This window comes from Frieseomelitta varia, unplaced genomic scaffold (genome assembly GCF_011392965.1).
Source record: "Frieseomelitta varia isolate USP_RPSP 00005682 unplaced genomic scaffold, Fvar_1.2 scaffold_246, whole genome shotgun sequence".
NCBI classification, from domain to species: Eukaryota; Metazoa; Arthropoda; class Insecta; order Hymenoptera; family Apidae; genus Frieseomelitta; species Frieseomelitta varia.
In genome coordinates this window covers 407,179-431,536 of record NW_025109975.1, presented here as the reverse complement: position 1 = coordinate 431,536, position 24,358 = coordinate 407,179, and the positions used below count along the sequence as shown (strand labels likewise).

Below are 24,358 nucleotides of genomic sequence, written 5' to 3'. Positions count from 1 at the left end.
GAAACCAAAAAAAAAAAATGTAGTAAAAATATATTTTACAATACTCTGTACAAGATCTTATTAGAATTAATATATATATAGTTAGCTGCGTGTAAATTAATTATCATGAGATGCTTTATTCATCCTGGAATACTGTTATTGGATTTTATTTTTTAATATTTTTGTTACAATCGCATATGGTTGTTACGATATCAGAACATTACCTCCTTAATTCATAAACAACCTGACTCTTCTTCTGACATATTAATTCCTAAAATTCATTTATAATTTTAATTTTTCAAACGAGATACGAAATTGCAGTATTCCACGATTAATATTAGCACAATTTTTATTAGCACAATGTCTGCATATTTCTGCAAAAAAAAAGCATCCCAATATTTTTGGAACATTCATCATCAGTGCAACTGAACATTATTTCGTTTATGAATATTAATGTTGCTCAAGGATAAAATGATTATTACGAATGATCAAAAATTTGAATTTCCGCAGAAACAAACAGGCACATGTAAAATACATAGAGCGAAATTTTAAACATCTTTCTTTCACTATGTCAACAACAAATATTTCAATCAAAATTTAATAATCTGCATTAACAATTCACTGCACTCTGAATATATGTTAAAAAAAAAATCTATAATCAGGGAGCTCAGACAAAAACAATTCACGAGAGCACGTAATGCGATTATGTGACACATAAAAAGGGAAAACAGGTAATATTTACATAAATCGATTATCTATGTGAAACATTGCATTAAAATTGCTTTGCATCGTATAAAATGATTTTATACCAATTAGTTTTATCGTTTCAATTTTATTTAACTTACTATGATACTGAGCTCCCAGAATATTAATGAAAATATATAACATAAATATTATAAACATCCTAACATGCTACTAAATTATACAAGGGCTGTTTGATTACATAAAAAATGGAGAAAAAAGAAATCGTTTTATATATGCCTGGTCAAGGCAAATTAATAATCGATAGAGGTAAATGTTTAATAATAGAAATATGTCACGTAAATCATCAATATATCTTCTATCTTATATATCTATCAATATATTTTTATAAACATATATATATATATATATATATATATATATATATATATATATTTATAAATCATTTAAAATTTATAAATCACAATTGCATCATTTAAAATTTTTTTCAGATTAAGCTATATATATTTATAGTGTGCAAATTTTTTTTCATTTATAAATATGTAACAAAAATAGATAATAATAGATATATTATATATACAATGTAGACATGTAAAACCTAATAAAGTAATAACGCGCTTGATTACTTTCTAAATCAATCTAGAAGCTTTTACCGCTTACCATTAAATATTTAATTATCTTAACATGAGCATATTTTAAAATTTTGCGTGCTTTTCGTGCATTTTGCTTCTCCTTTTACAAAAGTCGGCATTATTATATTTTTACTCATTCTTTCACTTTTTCTTTACTCCACTATTTTGTTTAAAGATCCTCCATGGATCTATACAAGTGATAATTTTTAAACAAATCGATCGGCAATAAAATTTTCTTCCAGAATATCGTGTCTAAATTTCGCGAAAGAAATTTTCTGTAAAAAGAAAAAAGAAAAAACCTACCTCCTTGAATGTGAAATTACAAATTAAATGCATTTATTTGATCCACTTACAATATCCAATATAGACTCTAGCCTATCATCGTCTAATTATTCTTTTCCTAATCTTTTTTTTTCAATTTTACTGAATATTTACTAAGCAGTATTTTTTACAGATTACACGCGATTCATTAAATATTAGCAGCTCCTTTCTTAATAACAATAATATAATATACGAATATATATAATCTCGCTTCAGAGAAAGTACCACGGATTATCGAATTTTTCCGTAGTATTTATTTCAATACCGTTTTACAAGTTCAAACAATGTGTAGCGGCTAATACATGATCATATATTATAATTTTTAAACATATAAAATCACAACTGGCAAGTGGGTGCGGCACACCGATGGATCGAAGGCAATCAATCAGGTTAAGCGACCAACGTGTGGATCAGCTCTAGGATGGGTGACACCCATTATTTCCACATGCCCAGGTCTAGAAAAGACCCCTAACAACCAAAGCGTGTTTGGTATATAGGGGTCGCCGCCATCAACCAGCCCCCCCCCCTTTCCCTTCTGATGAGTCTGGTAGCGACTCCAAGATAGGGGTTACCGCCATGAGCCCTCCCTCTCTAACGAGTTTGGTCACGACTGAGACATGTTTGAACATGTAAAACGAATGAAATACAAAAATCATTCAGCCCAAACAATTTACATGTTAACAAAATCATTAATGAAGAATTAATTTGGAGTTAAAAAAAGAATTTATTTAATAGTTGATTATGAACTCCACACTGATTATAAACTAGTTGACTATAAACAATAACCATTAAAAGAGCCCATTAAAAGAGCCCTTTCAAAAAGTCGATGACTAGCTTAAGGTATTATGCATATATAATATATTATATATGATCATGCCTTTTTTAGTATAAATGATTCAATGGCATTGCATAGTTCCTTAAAATTTCTGCAAGATAAAACTGTTTAACTATATAATATTGATTTCAGCATATCTTGATTTATTCCATATCACTGACTGGCAAAATTATATATATGACTCTGTATTTTTAAAATAATTTTTATTAAAAGTTTTAAAACAATTTATTTACTGATGGAAGTTGATCTAAAATCGTATGTTAAATAATTTCTTTTATTTACAAGATTTGAAATTTTATTAAAAAATTTTAACGCAGTCAGCAATGATATTTAAAATGTTAAAAAATAAAGAACCGTGTTTTTAAATTCATTTCAATTACTTAAACGTTTTCAACTAATAAAGAATATATAAGAAACATGCAAACTCTAATTGATTTCAAAATTGTGATTTAATTAGCCTTTTCTCTTAACCTTATCTCTTATCCTTGACCCTGTACTTATTGCCATAGTTTTTCTTTTACTGCTTTCTATCAATCAATGCTAATGATAGTAAGGTACTACAGGAACGATTTATAAATTATCTACACAGATAGACAAATTGCGCATATGATTGTAGTTCAACGAAAAAAATCAATATAATCTTTTTGTGCACAGTACATAATTTAGCAAACGAATGATTCAAAAACCGTAAATTTTTACCTCTATCAATTTGATTTGCATATAAATAATTTATAATTGCAAACAATTTCTTTTTTCTGCCTTTACCACGAATATTTGTCTTATTCTAAGAAACAATTAATAATTAGAACAATACAAATATCAGTTTCATTGAGAATAAAAAAAAAGATTGATTGATATTATGTATGCATCTTATTATCCTGTATGATAGAGCGAAAAAATGTATTTGGAAGTCATGATTCACGATATAAAAGAATTCAAACAAAAACATCTTTGAAAATTTTCAAATCGTTTTGGACGTATTTCGAAATATTAATATTACTGCACATTTCAGTCCATTACAGTCCATTAAAAGCTTCACAATGATTAAATAACAGTCCTTCTAAATGAGAATTATTACACTACCATAGATAGCAAAAAATTTGATTGTTCGGACAACAGCGAGTTGTTTGTCGATGGATGTATGCCACATAATTTACTTACAATCTATAACACTTACACTCTATAGCGTTTTGATGATTTTCACATCACATTGCACAATAATATATATGATACAAAAGTAATTCATTTTGTACATACTTTCACAAATGAGGATGTTTCATATTCGATGTGTTCTCTCATCGAATATTATACGACACTTCATTTTTAAATTTTCATTCCTTTCTCTCTCTCTCTCTCTCTCTCTCTCTCTCTCTCTCTCTCTCTCTCTCTCTCTCTCTCTCTCTCTTTCATTCTCTCTTTCTCTCTCTCTCTTTTTTTTTAGTTCAGTCGTTAAATCAGCATCAAATATTTTATATAGAATCTTAGAAAACACTAAAATTTTAAACACACCTCTATTTATACGCTTGACAATCCTTATATGTCTCGTAGGATGCATAGTTTATGTTCCAATTCAGGTCTTTGATCTAAATACCATGCTCCTAAAAACAAATGGTAGTTTTAATTTAGTCATCCATTACATTTTGAAGCACCTACAAACGTGAAATTTGTATTGCACCATAGTTCATTAAAAAACGTTCCTATATTAAAGGAAGTTTATACAAAGTGACAAAATTCACGCTACACTGCCACAATCGATTCATTTGCACCTTTCTTCTTTCATTGAATAGTACTTGGCACAACAGTCACTTTACTGTATTGTTCATCTGACTGACCAGTAGTAGTTTGTGGCAGCGGCTTCTCAAACCTCTCATGCTGTACATACGGTGATGACAACGTCGACGTTCTATGTTGATCTAGCTTTGGATTTTCTGCTATGGTAACGTATCCAGTACTCTGTTTAGTCGTAATAACTGATTTGTCTGTATCCAACTTTGAATTTGGCTTTGTACCGCTGGTTTGCCAACACAGAGGATAGCCTGTCGTAACATCTTCCGTTTCGTTGTCTATCGCTTCCGAAATAGAAGTTTCCGGTTTTCCTCTTTGTTGTTGTTGTAGCATTTGGAATACGGAACTCGCGAGGACATATGGTTGCGAACCATCAGTTGTTGAAGTTTGGGGCATAGTGACCTTCTGTGAAGATTCTAAAGCACCTGCTTGAAGATTTGACTTTTTCGAAACTTCAGGAATTGAAGACACAGAAACATAAGGTTTCGATGAGGAATCTAGCGTAGATGCCAGAGTAGTTGGACTTGCAAAAGAGGAAACGAATGGTTTATTGCATGAATCGGTTAAAGACGTGGCTGCAAATGGAGTAGACATCGTTACACTCTTTGCACTATCAATGCTACTTCGAGTAAACGGCTTCTTTAGTGAATCAATTAAACCTGTTTGCACATATGGTTTAGAAACTTTGTCAGAAGTTGAGAACGGAGTCAAAGATTCTAGTTTCGATTTATTCGATTCAGCAAACGTTAATTCATCCAAATCATGTAACGAATCGATAGCTTTGCTATCCTTTTGTTTTTGCTCGAAAGATGCTAAAGTTATGTATGGATTTGTGGGCTTAGATTCTGGTTTGATAGGTATTAATGTGTCCGCAGTAGATTCCGTTAAATCACTGTCATCTTCAGACTTCGATTTTATAGATTTAACAGTTCCTATAATGCTATAACCACTTGCAGTTGAGGTTTCCTTAGGAACAGGACTGGGATTACTAGACAATTCTTCTGACGATGGCATACTAATGTAACCAGTTGAAGACCAAGTATGTTGCGAAGTTGTGTAACCTGTGCTATCAGTTAAGTTAGGCGTAGATCGAGCCAAAGACAATGTATCTGCTATAATGGGCTCTCCGGATTTTGCAACTTTCACATATGGTTCCCAGCGTGCCGTTTCCGTTGTGAATCCTGGTCTAGTAAGTCCAACATTCCTCTGACGAAGACTTGAAGATTCCCAAGCTGGTAGTGTTTCAAGCAATTTATTAGGTGATACCGGCATTGGATCTATTTCTGTACCACTATCGCTTGAAACTTGAGAATCTGATGTTAGTGAAGAAGTAACAGATTCTTGTCCGCTTGAACAACCACTTGAATCAGCCGAAGATTGTCGTATATGTTGTTCACCCACTTTTTGAAGAAGCTTCTATAATAAAAACGCAAATTATATTAATAGCGAATACTAAGTCTTTTATTACCAATACAATCGATATATATACTGAACCATATTCGGTGCTAATCCTGGTGGTAATTTGACCTCGACATCTTGCATAGCTTTGCACTTCAGCCACATTCTATACAATATGAACGCATAATAAAAATATGTATATACAAAAGTATATTTATTTTATAAATTTTTCAACAGTTATTCATACCTTTTTGATAGGTGTGCCAAACAGAGAAAAACTGCCACAGTACTAATACCTCCTATCACCCATATTATAACCCACACTCTAAATGAAGGTCCTATAATGTAAAATTGTCATATAAGTTTTTTAGTTAAGAAAATGAAACGAAAACCAGAGAAATTAAATATGGACTTACCATCACTATAACAGTTTCCCTCACCAGGATCAGACCAACTACCTTTTAAATGTGTATTATCTGATGCAATATTAACAGCCCTTACACGAAATTGATATAATTTTTCTTGTCCAATAGTTTTGCAGTCAGGGATAGGTAACTGAGCCTCTGAAATATTTATGAAAAAAATATATTAATACAAAGATATGATTTTAAAAAAATATTCTTCTTTCCAAAATATTACCTGTTCTAGTACTATTTTGTATTTCACCGTCGTTAGATTGTATTTCATAATAATTCAAGAGCCCAGCGGCATATTGAGGTTTATTCCAGATAACAATTACTTGGCTCGAATTCATGAAGCGTACATTAGGTACATTAATTATTCCCGGTACACCAATTTTCGTAACTTGGTAAATTGTAGGCGATTTCACACTGCAAGATACAGTACATGCTGCTACACTAATGCTATAGTTCGTATGCGCTAACAGATCATTCAATTCAATTTGAGTTGCGTCTTCAACTTTTTGTGAGTATTCATTGTAATAAACCTCATAATAACGTAATACACCATTCATTGCTTCTGGTGGTTTCCATACAATGTTCATTGTCGTATTTGTCACTTTTGTAATTTTTACGTCCTGCGGAGGAGTTGTTGGTGCAGCTTCAAGCGTTGTATTATATAAAGGATCACTATGCAATCCTTCTCCATTTTTTGTTAAAACAGCGACGGCTAGCATATATGTTGTATACGGTTTTAAATTGTGTACAATACCATGGATAGTATGAGGATCGGCTTTTATCGTTGTATTAAGTTTCGGGCCTTTACAATTCAGATCATATGGTGAAACAATGGGACAATAATAAATATTAAATCCCTCTACTATTCCAATGCGATCCGAACAATCCAATTTCCAACCAACTTCAATATAGTCAGAACCAATTCTATTTATCCACACAGATTTCATTTTTCCAACAACTTTGTTGTGTATTACAGTGCATGATGCCCATACCATGCCGCTACTACCTCTGTTTGTATTTGCAGAAATCGCAAATTGATACACTTTGTCGGGATCTGGTACAGTCATATTATAAATTGTCGTATTTCTTGATACATGTACCCAATCTAGGTAACCCTGCAATTATAGTACAAGTTAGTATCAGTATATCTTTTCATTATGTTAATACTTAATAAATACGTAGCGTAGTTAATAAATACAGTGCACTGATAAGGACGATCACGTTCATTATCACACCAAAAAATTGTATAATTTGTAATTTCTTTATTCATAATTGGTGCTTTCCATGATAATTCATACAATCCTCCATCAAACGCAATTTTCGTAAATGCTATAGGTTCGTGTGGTACTGTAACATAAATGCATTATTATTTATACAGTGCAGATGTACACTGATTGATCATCATAAATCTTTATTTTCTGTTTTAATCTTACTTTTGAATTGACTGGGTACAAAAAGTTTAGCACGTTCATCATTTGCTCCAACGACGTTTGTTGAAACAATTTCGAATCTATAATTATTGTTACTAATTCCATTAAATTTAGCATATGTTCTCGTAGTTTCATTTGGGAAAAGGAACACTTTTCGTCCATTTTCTTCTACACGAACAACTTCATATCTGAAGTTATCACCATTTTCTAAGTATTGCGGTATAGCTTGCCAGTACAAATATACATCTCTGCTAGCACTATTCTCCGCTATTTCAAAGCTTCCAATATCGGTTTTTGGAGGTTGGCCAGGTACTAAAATATCAAATATATAAAAATATAAAAAATATTTCGGAAAATACCTAACAATAAAATTAAAATTGTAGAAACCACAACTGACATCTTGGTGGTGTTCTAAAAGTAACGTCGCTAAATTGACTCCACTTATCTTCCCCAGCTGCAACTGCACTTCTCATAAAAACTCGCACATCATATACAGTATTGGCATATTTCAACCCAGTAAGATTATAATATCTTTTATGCACGTGAATATCATTTGTAATATTGATTACCTAATATATGATCATATTAGTATATTACACTTCCAAACAAGATATCTTATAATACTACAAATAAGCATTTGTAAACTCACCTGCCAAGTTTTTTGATGATCCCACTGATTTTGGTATGTGATTTTATGAAATAATCCAGGTGGAAAATTCTGCATTGGAAAAGGCACACTCCAGTGCAATAATGCACTATCACATGTTTTATTAATAACTGATAAATTAGCTGGTTTTGCAGGAATAACTAAAATTTATATAATGTTATTAATCATATTATTAATATATCAATGTTAAATGAAAAAGTAATAAATACAAACCATGAGCGAAATGATGAAACTTGTATGTAAAACTAGCATTCCCTAGAACATTATTTACGTTCAGTATAAATGTATAATATTCATATGGCTGTCGATAAATTGGATTTGTAGATGTATCCCACAAGCACATATTTGGTACCATCTTTATCTCTTTATCATCTTTATCTCTTTTCGGACATGGAAACAATTTTCTACCTCCTGCTCTTCCCGGTAATTTAAATACGAGTGTAAATGTTGTTGTCACATAATTTTGAACTGGCTCCCATGAGCATATCATATTTTCCCAATTATGAGATACACAAGTGAAATTCCGAGGCTCTTGAGGTTTAACTATTAATAATTAATAAATAGATTATATCCTCTCTTAGAATTCTAAAAAATACTAAGAATGCTTATGAATAATTCTTCTGTATAAAAGGACTTCTGTATCTATAACCTTATCTTAATTGATAATCAAATGTGAATTCCAAGACACAAAACACATTAAATGATATTCCTATAACTGTTATGAAAGCAGACACTGAATGCTCTTGTTTTCATGAAATACCTTTTAATCTATTCTAAGTTTATATCAATGATATAATTTTATAAGGAAATTATATCTTATATATTACATTAATTATAACATTTTAATTAAAACTGGTTAATGTTATGTTATTTTTAAAGAAATACTTACAACCAACGACAACTTTATTTAGACAAACTGCTTCCAGTTGCTTATTGTGATTTTGTAATCTTAATCTACAGTAATACATATCTTCTGCAGGTGGAGGTTTTTCTATATCCAATGATATTGTAGTTTCATTGATAATAGTAATAAATTCTGATTCCATTTCTTTTTGGTTACGAAAAAATACAAGATCTGAAGCATTTTTTCCAGGAAATTCAGCATCCATAAATGTTTTATTCAGTATACAAAGTATTCTTAAAGATTGACCATATTCAAGTACAATATCACCTTGTGGCCAAGTTCCTTGAAAAATAATAATATTGTGAATTTAAGTTTAAAATTAGTTATTATTAATTACTTTATAACTCATGTTTTAAATCAAATATCTATTGAAATATACAGTACGTTTATTCTAAATTTTGAATGTACCTAGTGTACTGTTACACTGTACCTAGTGCATTAAATATAGATATATACATTTAGCATCAAGACTAGAATTCCAAAAGAAGAAATAAGATACAGGAGATAGGTAAGAAGTTATAAATACTTCAAAAATACAAAATTAACTACAACTAATTGTTTAAATTTAAAATAGATATATGGTTTTTTTTTATTAAAAATAAGAAAAGCTTTTATTAAAAACTTACTTCCAGGTGTTTTCAAACCCACTGCGCATTGATTAGGGTCTGCATTGCATATTGTTGTACATAATAACAAAATAATGAATGGAATTAAAAATATTCTCCAAAAACAATTCCTCCACTGTGTACCAGCTTTTTTTGTAACCAATAATGGTAAATTTCTATTTTTTCTAATTCTCCATAAATTATATATAGAACTCATATAACTTTGTGAGATTTGTTTGTGTTGTTGACAATGCATTACATCATAATTACAATTACAATTAACATTCTCACTTAACATAGAAACTGAACATACATCAGATGAACACTTAATAGTTGCTGAAAATTCAGTTGTGTCACATGGATTATCTTGTATCCTGTTAATAACATCTATTTTTTGAGACAGACTGACATTTCTTGATACACATATATTATTATTTTCATATTTCTCTGAATCACAGCACAGAGTCTTTGTCATCCTACTTGCATTTAAACATCTAACAACATCATCACGCTTTGATGCATTTCTAAAATCTGATTGTAAAAATTGAAACATTTCTTGCTGAGATTTTTTGGGAGCTGCTCTGTTTGAAGACATCTTGTACTTCCATTACTGAAAAGAATAAGAATGAAATCTTACTTGTATTATAATTTTTAATTTGATATATAATATAAATATATTTTAAAATATCACATTACATTTATAATTAAATTAATGATAAAAGTATAAATTTATTATTACATTAAAATAATTATCTAACAAAACAAAAGATGAAATATTTTAAATCACAATGCAAGAGTATGATTCTGAAGCTAAACTCTAACTGAAGACTTTCATACTCTAAAGTGGAATATAAGATCGTAATTAATGAGATAGCATATGCCTCATAAATTGAAGGTCATGATATATCACTTCTACATTTTTATTTTATGCCTTTAATAGTTCCTTATAATGTTTATCTTTTACCATGTGGCAATACTAAGCAGCAAAATAAAAGTTACTGTATGAAGAATTATACAAAAAATGACTAAAAACAGATTACACAATTATGACAAAATATGTTGAATAACATAGTGCCATAGACATGTGTTTTATATTTTATGCATATGGGTATATTGAACAATACGTTTGTATTCTATGGTGCTATATCATACATGCATACCAAATGAATGAAGGAACAAACTAAAATCAGAGAGATTACTTGCTCAGATACGAGAATGTAGAATGAATTATTCATTAAACAGGTCGAATACCATTATTTGAAATACAAATGAAACAAAATTTTAAGAAAATTCAAACAAATATTTTCAACAGAGATATTTCAATTCACGATTTAGCCCTTAAAGTCATTAAAACTTTCATTATAAATTTTATTTTACAAAAAACTTCACGAACAAAAGGACCTTGCGTTATTTAAAATTGCATAAAAACTTATAATAGTGATCAAAAAATAACGTATGTACACTAGAAAAACTGTCGAAACAATTCCAAATAAATAAATATATATATATATATATATATGTGTGTATGTATGTATGTATGTATGTATGTATGGAAACCTCAAATAATTAATATGGATTAAAAATTTTGTTATTTAAAAACGCTAGAATGCAATAGCTCCAATTAAATCAAATTGGAGTATAACAAATAAAATAAATAGTATGCGCAAGATTTATCATATTACATATATTTTTCGAATAATTTTATTTATCGTAAGTTATTGTCGCTATTATTTACTAATTATCGGAATAATAGGAAACAGATAGCGTGAAAACGTAATCAACCATCATGATCGTAGTATAAGTGAGAAAGACAAAAAAGAATATATACATACATACATTCATCCACACATGATACGCGCGCGCGCTCACGTACACACACATATACTCAACATACATAATATATATATATATATATATATATATATATATATATATAATTTTTACGCGAATTATTTATTATAACACGATAGAATCGTTTCGATTGTAAAGCTACAACACTCTTATAGACATTTAAGACGACTATGGAATTAAAATTATTAAAATTGTTTATTTACGATATCCGCAACGTAACGCATTCCATGTAGATACTCATACCTCGTATTCAGTCCTGTTGCGTGTATATGCCCCTACGTAGCTGCACGGTAAGATTGTGTGTAATCTCACGAATTTGGTCTAATGTGTGTGTGTGTATGTGTACATACATACATATATATATATATATATATATATATATATATAGACAGAGAGAGAGAGAGAGAGAGAGAGAGAGAGAGAGAATGTAACGAAGCTTGAACATCGTATATGATACCACGCAGCATATTCACTGGCGCGTAGAAAATATTCGTCCGATCAACCAAGAAAAATTGGATAATTAAGAAAGCATAGACTCATTTCACAGAAAAATCAACCAATACGACGTATCATGCACGAGCTGGGAAAGTCCAAAGTAGTCGCAGATGCCACTGGTTTCACAGTACTTACCGTCAGCAAACAGTCGACGAATTTCTGCAAATTTCTCATTGCACTATCAATGTCTTCAAGATCGTCTTCGCACTATTTCACTGAACTTAACACTACGGGTGGTCGTACGTAAACCCGTTTTACCCGCTAGGTATATATTCTGGTTGCCGTAACGCGTCCAAGACTAATACTCGGGGCCTCATGAACAACTAAGACAGTCGTCACGATTATCACGAATTGCACATTCCATGCACGAGCTGCAGCCGTGTAAATCGGCCGTGTCACTTCATATTTGCGAAAAAATTCTGTTTACATTTGCCCAGAGGGACCCAGGAATAAATATATGTGATACACATTCTAAGTAAAATACGTACGATCAATCGACAATGCTGCCAATGTGTCAATGATCTTTCGTGAAAAATCGAACGATACGGCAAAAACGATTACGCAAATTTATTGTGTAATTTAAGCAAATGTAACATTCCCATAACGTTTCTGATTACACTTCTTAATTATTTTAAAGATACAAGAACACAAGAAACGTAAAAAACATGCGTTTTGAAAGTTGTAGCTTGCTGACAGTGGCTGACGTCATAAGACGTCGAGCGCTGCATTCTTGGAAATATAGGTGCAGGTTCACTGTTGACCGCGATATCTTCTATTAAGCGCCATTTTCAAATCGTTCAGATCCTCATTCTTGTTCGTACTGTTAAAATTTTCATATTTTCGGATTTCTGTTGACGAATAGTAATTTTTATTTAAGAACAGACTCAACATTGTTAATTATAGATCTTTATTTTCGACATACGTATCAACAACATGAGATGATCTTATAATAAAATTCTAGTAACAACATCAATCTTTCAAATTCACTCGGTTCATTGCAACCAGCGATTATCGATAGTAACAAAGAACTTGTACAATATTGAATACTTATCTGCAATAAGTGTAAGAAAAAATTATATTGAATACTTGTCTGCAATAAGTGTTTCAGAAAAATTATATAATTAATTATATAATAATTACATGGCAGTGATAAAATAACAAATTTGACGACGAAGTAATTTTAACTTACATACGATTTGTAATGAATGTATGCAATACGCATTGGTAAGAAAGAAAATTGTAACATTACTGCAGAAGACATGAAGTTTTTTTTTTAATAATAAAATTACAAAGATAGTAAATACATTTCAATTAAAAAATTATTTTTAAAATTCTTTATGAAGAGCTTATAACTATCGATAATGTCATATAATTCTATAATATGTATATTTACAATTGTAAACTTGTTTGCATTATCCAACATACTGTACAAATTCTATAGGTGTGTGTATATGTATATATGTATATATGTATGCGTATCTTATAAAAATAAACACAATAATAACTATAATATAAGTAAAATGCGATACGTTTTAAATGCGTTTATCACTGTTTATCGTTGATAAGATATACAGTAAAATTGCTTATATAAGTAATATACAATAACAATGAAAATTTCACACATACATTCAAATTCTTTGAAGTGCTTTTTTTAATATTTGAGAAATACAATCTAAGTCGATTTTTTATTTAATTCACTGTATTTTACTAAGTATTCTTTCTTATTTATTATCAACTTACTAGTAAAAAAATATATTCATTAATTTCATTCAACATTCAACGTATTTTAATGTCGCAAAAAGATTGGAAAAAATCATTTCCATAAAAAGAATTCATTTAATCTCGTCAATGACTTCTTTCTCATCGCAATCTATTTATTACAAACATTATTTTATAATTAATAGGAGAAAGATAGTATTTTGAACAAGAACTTTAAATAATATGAATGCAGTAACATATATTTTGTATTAATCTTTTGCACTGTATTTTTAAATGTTTGTTAAGTGCATTTGATTCTTTGGTTGTATCAGTACTTAATTTAATTATTGCTATATGCATATATATATCTATTACAATTAATAATAAATATTATATTAAAACAAAAACAATATCGATACTATATTCTTTAAATGCTGTTCAAAAAGTAAGAAAATAAAGTATCAATTAATAAATTCAATGAGATTCTTCATTAGTTGTATACTAAAAAGTTTCATATCATAGATTAAAATCACAATAATATTTGAATTTATCAAAAGATTCCTGAGTGCATTACTACAGAGTATATAAAAATATTTAATTTAGATGATACTTTTCAGTCTACAAGATTTTTTTGTTGAAAATTTGTCAGTACAAAATCGTTTTTCTATATATATATATATTAAAATAGGTAACTTCTGTATGTTTCACGGGTATCAATACTATTTGCTATTACAAATAGATCATACTCCATTAACATTCACAGTTTACCGTATTTGGTCGCATTAACTCACGTTTATACAATGAATTTCAATACACAATTACATTATGAAAAATCGAAAATAATCTAATAGTAAAGATCTTGAAAATTCTTTGTCCAAAAATTGATCTCTAATACGAAATTATGAATAAAATATTACGTTTATGTCAAATAGCTGCATATCATAAATATTTGTTTTTAGATGAACAACAGTTAAGTAAAATAAAAAATCGAACTTTCTGACGTTTTTTAGGGTACACACCCATCTCGTGTAATTTCAATAAATGTCTGCGTGGGGTGCCCTCATCAATCGGTCGAATACTTATTTGGTCGATTGTGAGATTACTCTACAATAAAGTTTAATAAAAAAAATTTGTAATTACTCCAGAAGCTTAAGCTTTTGCTTAGTAATTTTGTTATTAAATATGGAACACGCGTAAGGCACAATACTCTCAAGCTATCACACGTGTTAGGATGAATTAATGTTTTGTTTTTTCAGAAATTAGATAATTTAAATAGAGTTAGCACCAGTCCAATTTTGTTAGAATGAGTATCATCCCTATAAATCGGACTTTTCACAAGTCATATTCAGCTGCAAGAAAAGTCGTTCATATATTCTTTCCTTCAATTTAAAAGTATGTAAAACGTCTTATTTTAATTATTAAAACATATTATAATTAATACATAATTAATATTAATACTATTATATTCATTGAGAATCAACAATCATGTCTACATTTGTATTAATATTGTTGAATTGCAATATGTATAATTTGAAGCTCTAGTCACATTATCAAATATAAAAATTGGACATGTGAGTGTCGTAAAAATTGATTTCAATGTGTCGCATATAAAAAGTATATATCTTACTACATACCTACATATATGTATAACCAACTCCATAAAATATACAATATAACACTGTTTCCCATTTGCACCAGATATTTCTGTACTAAATGATATAGTACTATAAAACAGTGTGTGTGTGTGTATGTGTATGTGTGAGTGTATTAATCTAACTCTCACTGTAATAAAACAACTTCTTGCAATCATTCTTTTTTTTTTTCATGTTGTCTTTAAATGTTTTTTTTTTTATATTATAATACCTAATATTAAACTCTGAAACTTCAAGTAAAATTATCAAGGAAAATTATAAAAGGGCAATGTTAGTATCATCACTTGCAAAATATCGTTAATGTTTTTAATATTAATGTTATTCAGGATGGTTAATTTCATATATTCATATCGTAGAGGTGTGGAGGAGCACCTACCACTGAAGGCATCTGACAACCGCGTCGAACTAAAAGTCGAACGGATGGTCCACCGTTTCGTATAATTTCAATAGCTTCTGTATGTGTCATATTTTTAGTATTAATTCCATTTATTTCGATTATTTGATCACCGACCTAAAAAAATATCGATTATATCAATTATATAATTATTATATTTTGATATCATCACACTTACTCTTAATCGATTATCAATAGATGCTGGGCCATTTTCTGCAATCTGTAAAACAAATAATGGCATGTTTTGAAATTCACGCCCCCCACGAATACTAAAACCAAATCCTCTAGTTCCACGAGTCAATTCCACAGCATGATATTGACCTCCATCTCCATCACATGTTAGTTCATCCTGAAGTAATTTATTAAACACTGTATTTATAACTGATTATATATTGAATTTAATTACAAATTATTTCATAGTTAATATAATACCTTTTGAGATAGAGACGTATTACTACAACAATCATCAAGAGGATAACCAATTGTTAATGTAACGGAATAACCCGAGTCTTTAATTAAATTCACAATGTCTTTGTGACAAACATTTGTAATATCTACATGATTAACGGCAAGAATATGATCACCAACATTTAATCGCCCGCATCTTTCCGCGGGTGAACCTTCAATTATTCTACCTATTGTCGAACCGGCTTTATTAACTGAGGAAATAATAACAAAACCAAAACCTTCATTTTCCATTCTAGTAACCGTCACGTCATAAGGATACTGGAGATTCATTTGTCTATTATATGAAGTTTGAAGATTTTCTTGAGTGTTAATTCGACGACGAATTCCTAGAGTGACTCTACCGTTCTGTGCGGCAGCTATCATTAACTGAACGACATGATGATGTGACGAATTCATGACGCTCTCACCATCGACAGACATTATTAGATCACCTGTATTTAATCTGTTATCTAAATCTGCTGCCCCACCAGGTACTATATGTCCGACCGAAACCTGCTGACAATTACATTATCAATACTTTTGATTTCTTTCACTTGAAAGCGTAAGCAATTTTTTAACTCACTTGAGATCCTTCCTCTGTACCACCAACTATTCTAAATCCAAATCCTGTATCTTGCCTTACTAAAGTTACCAATGTTTCTATCCATTCTATATCAGGCACCATCGGACACACTAACTCGTTGCTATATTGAGGATATCTAAAATATGAAAAATAATTTTTATATTTGGATGAGAACTATAATTAATGAGAATATAAACTGAATGAATCCAAACTATTTACCGTGGTATTGAACTGGAATGTGGTTGCTCATGCTCAAAACTAGTAGTCTCTTTCCGTTTATCCCATATTTCACCAGTATCAACATTTTGTTCTTGACCAATGGAATATACATTATAATCCTGTTCACTATACTGAGAATGGGACTGTGATGTATACAAATCTTTATAATAGTCTGAATGTAAACATCCATTTTGTTTTAACATGTTGTCATGGTGAGGTATATCAATAGAATATACATCATTACTTATGTTTAATTTATCATTTGTAACCCAATCTCTTTTTATGCCATTTCTTACAGACTCATCATCTAAATTTGTCATTGTAACAAAATTGTCAGATAAATTTGCAATATTTGCTTTATACGGATCGTTATAATACATGCTATGTGTGTATTCTGAATATTTGTATCGATTATCGAGTGGATTTAATTCGTTCTCGCTTTGTTCATTCCAGTTTGATCTGATTGCATTGGGTGGAGACTTTGGACGATTCCTAGTATCGATAAGTGGGGTTTTTGGTCGACTTGGAACAACAGTTTTTGTTTGAGTACTATAAATATCAGCTGTCGGTGTTTTACTTCTAAAGAAATCTTGTGAATTCTTTTCCTTTTTTTCGTTCGATTTGGATGTTGTTCTCTGTACATGTATCAATGCCTCTTCATTGCGAGCACAATCTTTTAAAACTTGTACTACCTCTGAATGACACATATTTCTTACATTAATGTCATTTATGTTTACTAAAATATCACCTTCCATTAAATTTTTACAACGTTGACGATCTAAAATTTTTTTAACCTTTTGACCATGAGCTGAATCTGCTATTGTAAATCCAAATCCCATGGTACCCTTTACAATAGCAATACTGAGAAACTCTGATTTGGAAGACATTGATGAGTCTTTACAATCATTCAAATCATTGCTTTCAGATAATAATATATCTGTACTACTAGGTCTCTTAATCGTATTAATCTTATCCGAAATACAAAGATCTGGCATTGAATTGACAGAAGTTGTAGCAAGATTTTCACCATTTTGAAGACTATGTACTGGCAAGAATGTAGAATCCAAAAAATTGAAACGGCCATTACTTTGCAGAGCAGGGTTTAAATCCATATACATTCTGGGATCTTCTGTTAAAATATCTGAGAAAATAAAATTTATTCTTCTAACAAAAATATGCTATGATTCGGCAAGATTGTTACCTGGTGCATTAACAGCAATAGTCGTAACTACTTCTGTATTTGGGTCATTTGGATCAAATGGCAATGGATAACCACGACACACTTCCAATGCAACAGTTTCACCACTACTAATTGATTTGAAAACATTTACCATTTCATTATGTGTAAAACCCAGAACACATGTATCATTAACATATACTAATACATCCCCTGTAATATAATTTCAAATTGGAAGAAACTCTTGCTCTATGATAAAGAACAATACTTTTTATGTGATTATATATTACCAGTTTGTAATTTTCCATCTAACCATGCTGGACCATTTGGTACCACACTTTTAATTTGTAAAAACTCCTCAACTGAGTCATCTCCACCAACAATTGTAAATCCTAATCCTCTTGAACTCTTTATCAAAGTTGTTCTGATTCTTTGGCCTTTTAATTTATCAGGATTTCTTGTAAAGTTAGGACTCTTTCTCTCTCCTAAACTTTGTTGCGCCCTTTTAGCTTGCAATACAGGATTTTCATATTGAGTCCTACGATTTACATGATCAATAAAATATGTACCATAAAGAGTATCATCTATTTTTTCCCAACCATATGGTAATTCATCATCCAGACATTCTTCAAGAGATCTTTTTTGAAACTTAGATAAACGTGGATCTAACCAGTGAGAAGTACCTGTATTATGACTGTAAAATAATCAACAATATTAACTTATATAATTTTATAATAAATATAATTTATTTCCAAAAGCATATAATTTATATTATATATACTCTATAAAATAAACTTCTCCTGTATCTGTATAAGCTTTTTCCCAGTTTGGTGGTAGAGGTCCTAATTGATCTTCTGTAGCTTGAGTACGATTTCTATTGGTTTGGTCCTGACTGGATAGTCCTGTATTTTGCTCAGAACCTGAATTATACAAATATGTTGGTGGAATACGATGATCAGTTTCATCACTTCCACTAATTGCTAGTACTTCTTTATCCATGCTCTCTCCTGAAATTACACGTACTGTAATAGCATGCAATACTTACAAATACAATTAGAAGCAATAGCAAATAATTTTTGTACCATCATTAGTATTATCAATAGATGTATCTTCTGTTTTTGTAGCCATTTTACATTTCTTTAGTACTACCTTAATATCCTATAAATAATAAAAGAATTAAATCTGAAAATACACACACATATATTAAATTTAAATCAAATATTTTATATTGCAATTAACAACCGGTTGCCATAATTCATAAATTCTATATGTAAGACAATAGTACAACAAAATGCGAAATGAAATATCGTCAGAAGAAAACACACCGTATCAGAATCATGGATTATATTTCACGAATATAACACACATTTCACCCGACATTCTAAAACATTTTTTTCATTTTTTCAGGATTAGTTACTAGCAGATCGTATTATCCTGATTGGATAAAATTCTTTTATTCGTTATTTTAAATATTTGAATTGATAACAAAAATGAAAATGCTACACAGTAGCTAAGCTTCCTCGACACTCTCTTCCAAATGCCGATATTGATACGATACTCGAGAACCTGACGGACAGGTGTCCGTAGTAAAATTATATAAAGCAGAAGAAGAACACACACGGCGGACGTGAATGCATTCTTACGAATGCATTCACCCGAGAGAGCCTGTGCGTAGCCCACATATCGTGCATCATTGAATGCAACTTTCTATCTAGAAAAGCAACGTCGCCGACTCGTCGACGTAAATAAAACTATTTGTCACGGTAAAAGATCGAACAAGATTTCTACTATGCAATGATACGTTGCTTTCAATATCATGTACAATCGTGTACAAGTATAATCAAAGTAGCATATAGAAATTCAGCAAATAGAAAATAATGATAGCGTGAACTAGGAAAATATATATTCCACAGATACTTTTCTTTACAAAAACTTACTTACGTTGATTTCTTTCGATATGCTTCCCGATTGATTCAACCATCGTGGATCAGCCGTCAAAAACGGTCTGAAATATTTCGGCACTGAATCACTTCGGGACCGCGGAAATACTCATCATTTCGAAATGATAATGGAGTGAAACGTACTCGTGCATTCGTTACACAGCTACATCACAGTCGATACTGCATACACACAACCGAGGCATTTAACTAATGTCTACGTTCATGCATCACCTTGCGGTTGGATCATGCATTAATTCATGGCGCGACATTCAATCACAAAACATATTTAGGAGAATCCAAGTTATTTTGGAAAAATATTTAGAATAAAATTCCACTCTCGTTTTGATACAAAATATTTTTTTTTAATTTTATGATTATGTTATCATATAACAAACCAATTTATAATTCATATACCACTCCTATTAGAAGATAAAAGAAGAAAGTAGTTTTCAGTTTACATAATCTTACATAATCTCTATAATTGGATATATCCAGCACAAAATACCTTTACACTAATTGCATAAGATCGGCAAATATTTATTTTGTATCACGAGTAAAATACATTGTCAAAGTTGAATGAAATTATAATCATCGATGATCTTATATCTACTTTCTCGATAATGCACCAGATCATCTAAGAACCGCGTACTGCTTTCGTTGTGCAATTTTGTAAGAACCGGAGGCAGTGGTGTTATTCCTGCAGTATTTGCCAAATCATCATAATAATGATCCTGCTTAAATCCCATCAAGTGAAAGTGCTTTTTTCCTAGACCTTCCTTTTTGCGATTTTCCAATTCTTTCGCTTCTTCTTTTAACATATTCGCTTTGGAAGGAAAGTCTTTCTTGCCAGACCAATATTGTAGGAGAAAACGCACCTTCGATCAATAAATAGTGACCCATACTAAACTAGTCCATGCGATAAAAAAAATGCTATAACATCAGTTTTTCTTTAAGTCGTACCTGCAGGTCGAACATGCTAAAAGCGCAAACATAGAAGGGAAGACCGACCAAGGCCAGGGTGGGATTTTCAATCGATACTAGATGCTTCCATAATGGTGTCACCATATTGGAATCTACCCGTATTCCACATTGTTCGCTCAAAAAGGGGAAGCTATATTTATACCCTTTGATCGAAAAGAAAAAAAAGAAGATAATTAAATTGCCGCTTTATAAATAAAGTTTAATTAAAATTATCTACCTGTACAATAAAAAAGCACATCTACGGGTTCTTTACTACCATCTTCGAAAACAACATCGTGTTCGGTTACTTCTTTTATATCTGGTTTCTAAAAAATTGAAACTTGGATAAGGTTTCTTACCTCTTAATGTGTTTTATTTGCTTTTCATCAGTTACCTGAACAACATTTTCAGGAAATATAGTGCCTATAGGGTCCTTCAAATGATGGCTTAAAATCACACACTTTGCTTTCCCTGATATTTCCAAAGCCAAATCCATTCCTGTTTATTTAAAAAACAGTATTAAGAAAATATTTTATAACGCAAAAAGGAAGACCAAAGGTCACAAGCAATGTCACATACCGGAAGGCCCGGCGCCAAGTACAACTACAGTCTTATCGGTAAAAATATCCGGCACTCTGTAATCATGGCTATGCAATTGTTGTCCTTGGAAAGTTTCCTGCCCTTTTAAATTTGGTATACTGGGCTCGAAGTAATGACCATTGCACACCATAACTGCGTCGAAAAATTCTGTTACGATGGTATTTTCTTTCAGATTTCTTACTTTAATCGTCCACTTCCGGTCACCTTTCGATGGTTCCACTAATTCAACATTGTGTAAAAACTACGAAATGTACATTTACATACTTTTTATATAATAATAAAAAATAATATAATGTATCCTTAAAAATTATACAGTACCCGAATATATTGTCGAAGTTTGAAATGATCGCAATACGAATTTAAAAATTCAAGTATTTGCGTACGAGTTAAATAACTGTCGGGGGAATCTGGAACAAGATAATCAGGATATCCCATCACTTCCTTTGGAAGATTCGTTCTATATAATACAAACAACAGAATATATTATTAAAAATTAATGTAATAAACAGTTTATCATGTATTCAATGTTTTTTTATAATTAACTTACCTTAAATTTTTGTACATACTAGTGTGTATTGGTAAACCGTATCGATCTAAGCCAGTCTCTTCCCTATAAACCCACGTACCACCTGTTTGGTCTGTTTTTTCATAACATACTACCTCATATGTACCGAAAGTGCAATGCCGTAGGGCAGCAAGACCAGCTGATCCAGCACCGATCACAGCGATCTTCATATTTCATAAGAATTTGATAAAATCTGTAAATTTTTAAATACACTTTTTTTTACTAACACACTTTCTCGAACTTTTAATGCACGATTATAATTTCTTTTGAGGGCTATTATTTTCATTCGATCACGATCAAGTTACGATATAAAAGATAGTTTTTAACGTATACTACTTATCATTGATTTCTTAAAATGAAATCAAATGTTGAAGATGTAGATTGTCATTGACAGCTTATACTGTACTGATATACTATATGTAGTCAAGTTACATATGGGAAAGGTACTACGATTGAAAGTTATAAACACGAACGTTCCTTCTTTTTTCTCTTGCAGAACACTTTCCTTACTAACTTTCTTATCTTGAATAGTAAAATATATTTCAATCAAAAACTTAGAATAAAATATAAAAAAATATTGTAATAATTAACAATTTTTTTGATGAACTTTTTAGAATCATTATGGAAAGACACATTTCATAAGATCATTGTATGTACATATATGTGTTTAAAAAAAAACGACTTTTGATTATAAATTATTTTAATTTAATAGAATGCGAGTTATGTTGATTGATGTAACAATTTACTTACAAGAAAATAAAATCAAATAATCTCGCACAGAATTGTTCGTAGAAACCATGTATTACGGTCAGTGAATAAATACGAAATGCTCAGCGCGAAATAATCAAAGTTAAAATGTATCGTTCAAAAAGTGGCTACTGCTGATAACAAGGTCGTCATGTATTCTATATGTTTACTATATAAGAGATACACGTATAAAATTCTTGTTGCGAGAAGAAATAACTATCAGCGACCTTATTCCATCTTTGGAAATCTGCTGTTACATCAACCTTGAAACGTTAAAGGAATTTTGAATTGTTCTCAGGTTTTTTTCGTGGTATCACGTAATTAGTAGTTTCCAACATTTATTTAGTAGAAATTCATTATATATTATTTTTTATATATAAAATATATATAAAATTATATATTATCTTTTACATATAAAATATATATAAAATTATATATTATCTTTTACATATAAAAAGTTTGAATTAATTATTTTAAGAAAAATATAAACTAATATAACAAAAATATATCATTATAGAATAATATATTAAAGATAAAAATATATCATTTTTTGTAGTACTATGTCATGTATTTCATAACAGATAAAAGAGATAGAGTCTGATAACATTACAACAGCATCTTTCAAATCCAACAGATAACATATATTTTTAATCAATGTATTTTATAAACATTAGACTTTGATATAACTATTTTGATACAAAAGTTTTAACTGCGAACGAAATTGTAGTCATCAATAATTTTAATGTTATAATTTCGATAAATTACGAAATTATCTATAAAATTTTTAGAATATGTTTTTATAATAAAAAATCCTCGTATAATATCCTGTTATAAATATAAATTCGAAAATAGAATTCCTCTCTCATTTTCAGTAAAAAAAAAATTTTTGTGAAAATGTACAAATTTTTCCAAAAGTAGCATATTACATGAAAACTAAAAATATAGAGTATTCAATCTCAAATGATAAAAGAGATTTTCCTTATCAGTATAAGAGTTATAACATTTCGTTATAATTTTAATTTTAATTCCAAATAATTGTAAATTGGCATCAAAATTTAAAAAGCAGATGCACAAAGTCTTGGTCAAGAAAATCTTGCAGTTTTCTAAAAAATTCTTTATGCAGCACGTAATAATGCAACATACTGACTAGATGTCAGATTCTGAGAACATTTCTGAAAAAGAAACACTTTATAAAAGATATGAGAATGGTTTTTATTCAAATAAAAAACAAAAGATCTAGCGAAAATGTATTTACAGTATTTTGGCGCCACAGAACCATGGGCCCGCTTTATCTCGCCAATATCTTGATTAGTGATTAAAAATTTATGAAAAAAATGAGATATTTTATATAGTATA

At 30.2% G+C, this 24,358-nt stretch overlaps 3 protein-coding genes across 10 annotated transcripts; all 3 read right to left on the bottom strand.

Annotated features, from left to right (window-relative positions):
• Positions 1-2,899: 2,899 nt before the first annotated feature.
• On the bottom strand, positions 2,900-12,290 carry LOC122528140 (cytokine receptor). Of its 2 annotated transcripts, none has more exons than XM_043652930.1 (13): positions 12,156-12,290; positions 9,696-10,284; positions 9,055-9,351; positions 8,379-8,708; positions 8,148-8,305; positions 7,896-8,067; positions 7,502-7,810; positions 7,267-7,415; positions 6,292-7,183; positions 6,069-6,215; positions 5,900-5,990; positions 5,749-5,818; positions 2,900-5,670 (listed from the first exon to the last, which is right to left on the bottom strand). In XM_043652930.1, exons 2-13 carry the CDS (start codon positions 10,267-10,269, stop codon positions 4,246-4,248), a joined length of 4,614 nt encoding a protein of 1,537 aa, XP_043508865.1. In that variant the 5' UTR covers positions 10,270-10,284; positions 12,156-12,290; the 3' UTR covers positions 2,900-4,245. The 2 variants fall into 2 exon arrangements, with proteins under 2 accessions (XP_043508865.1, XP_043508866.1); XM_043652931.1 differs by lacking the exon at positions 12,156-12,290 and adding an exon at positions 11,769-11,808.
• Positions 12,291-12,910: 620 nt separating this feature from the next.
• On the bottom strand, positions 12,911-20,368 carry LOC122528142 (membrane-associated guanylate kinase, WW and PDZ domain-containing protein 1-like). Of its 6 annotated transcripts, none has more exons than XM_043652943.1 (11): positions 20,132-20,368; positions 19,273-19,348; positions 18,972-19,197; positions 18,481-18,884; positions 18,215-18,403; positions 17,014-18,142; positions 16,795-16,930; positions 16,197-16,727; positions 15,943-16,113; positions 15,747-15,881; positions 12,911-14,822 (listed from the first exon to the last, which is right to left on the bottom strand). In XM_043652943.1, the coding sequence occupies exons 2-11, from the start codon at positions 19,316-19,318 to the stop codon at positions 14,658-14,660; spliced, it is 3,132 nt and encodes a 1,043-aa protein (XP_043508878.1). In that variant the 5' UTR covers positions 19,319-19,348; positions 20,132-20,368; the 3' UTR covers positions 12,911-14,657. The 6 variants fall into 6 exon arrangements, with proteins under 6 accessions (XP_043508878.1, XP_043508875.1, XP_043508877.1 ...); XM_043652940.1 differs by having other exon boundaries at positions 17,014-18,154; positions 20,132-20,366; XM_043652942.1 differs by having other exon boundaries at positions 16,197-16,724; positions 17,014-18,154; positions 20,132-20,362.
• A 102-nt stretch (positions 20,369-20,470) lies between these two features.
• On the bottom strand, positions 20,471-23,280 carry LOC122528157 (senecionine N-oxygenase-like). Of its 2 annotated transcripts, none has more exons than XM_043653002.1 (8): positions 23,006-23,280; positions 22,238-22,448; positions 22,009-22,147; positions 21,670-21,931; positions 21,485-21,588; positions 21,329-21,416; positions 21,091-21,254; positions 20,471-21,005 (listed from the first exon to the last, which is right to left on the bottom strand). In XM_043653002.1, the coding sequence occupies exons 2-8, from the start codon at positions 22,423-22,425 to the stop codon at positions 20,697-20,699; spliced, it is 1,254 nt and encodes a 417-aa protein (XP_043508937.1). In that variant the 5' UTR covers positions 22,426-22,448; positions 23,006-23,280; the 3' UTR covers positions 20,471-20,696. The 2 variants fall into 2 exon arrangements, with proteins under 2 accessions (XP_043508937.1, XP_043508938.1); XM_043653003.1 differs by lacking the exon at positions 23,006-23,280 and adding an exon at positions 22,589-22,781.
• Between the last annotated feature and the right edge of the window lie 1,078 nt (positions 23,281-24,358).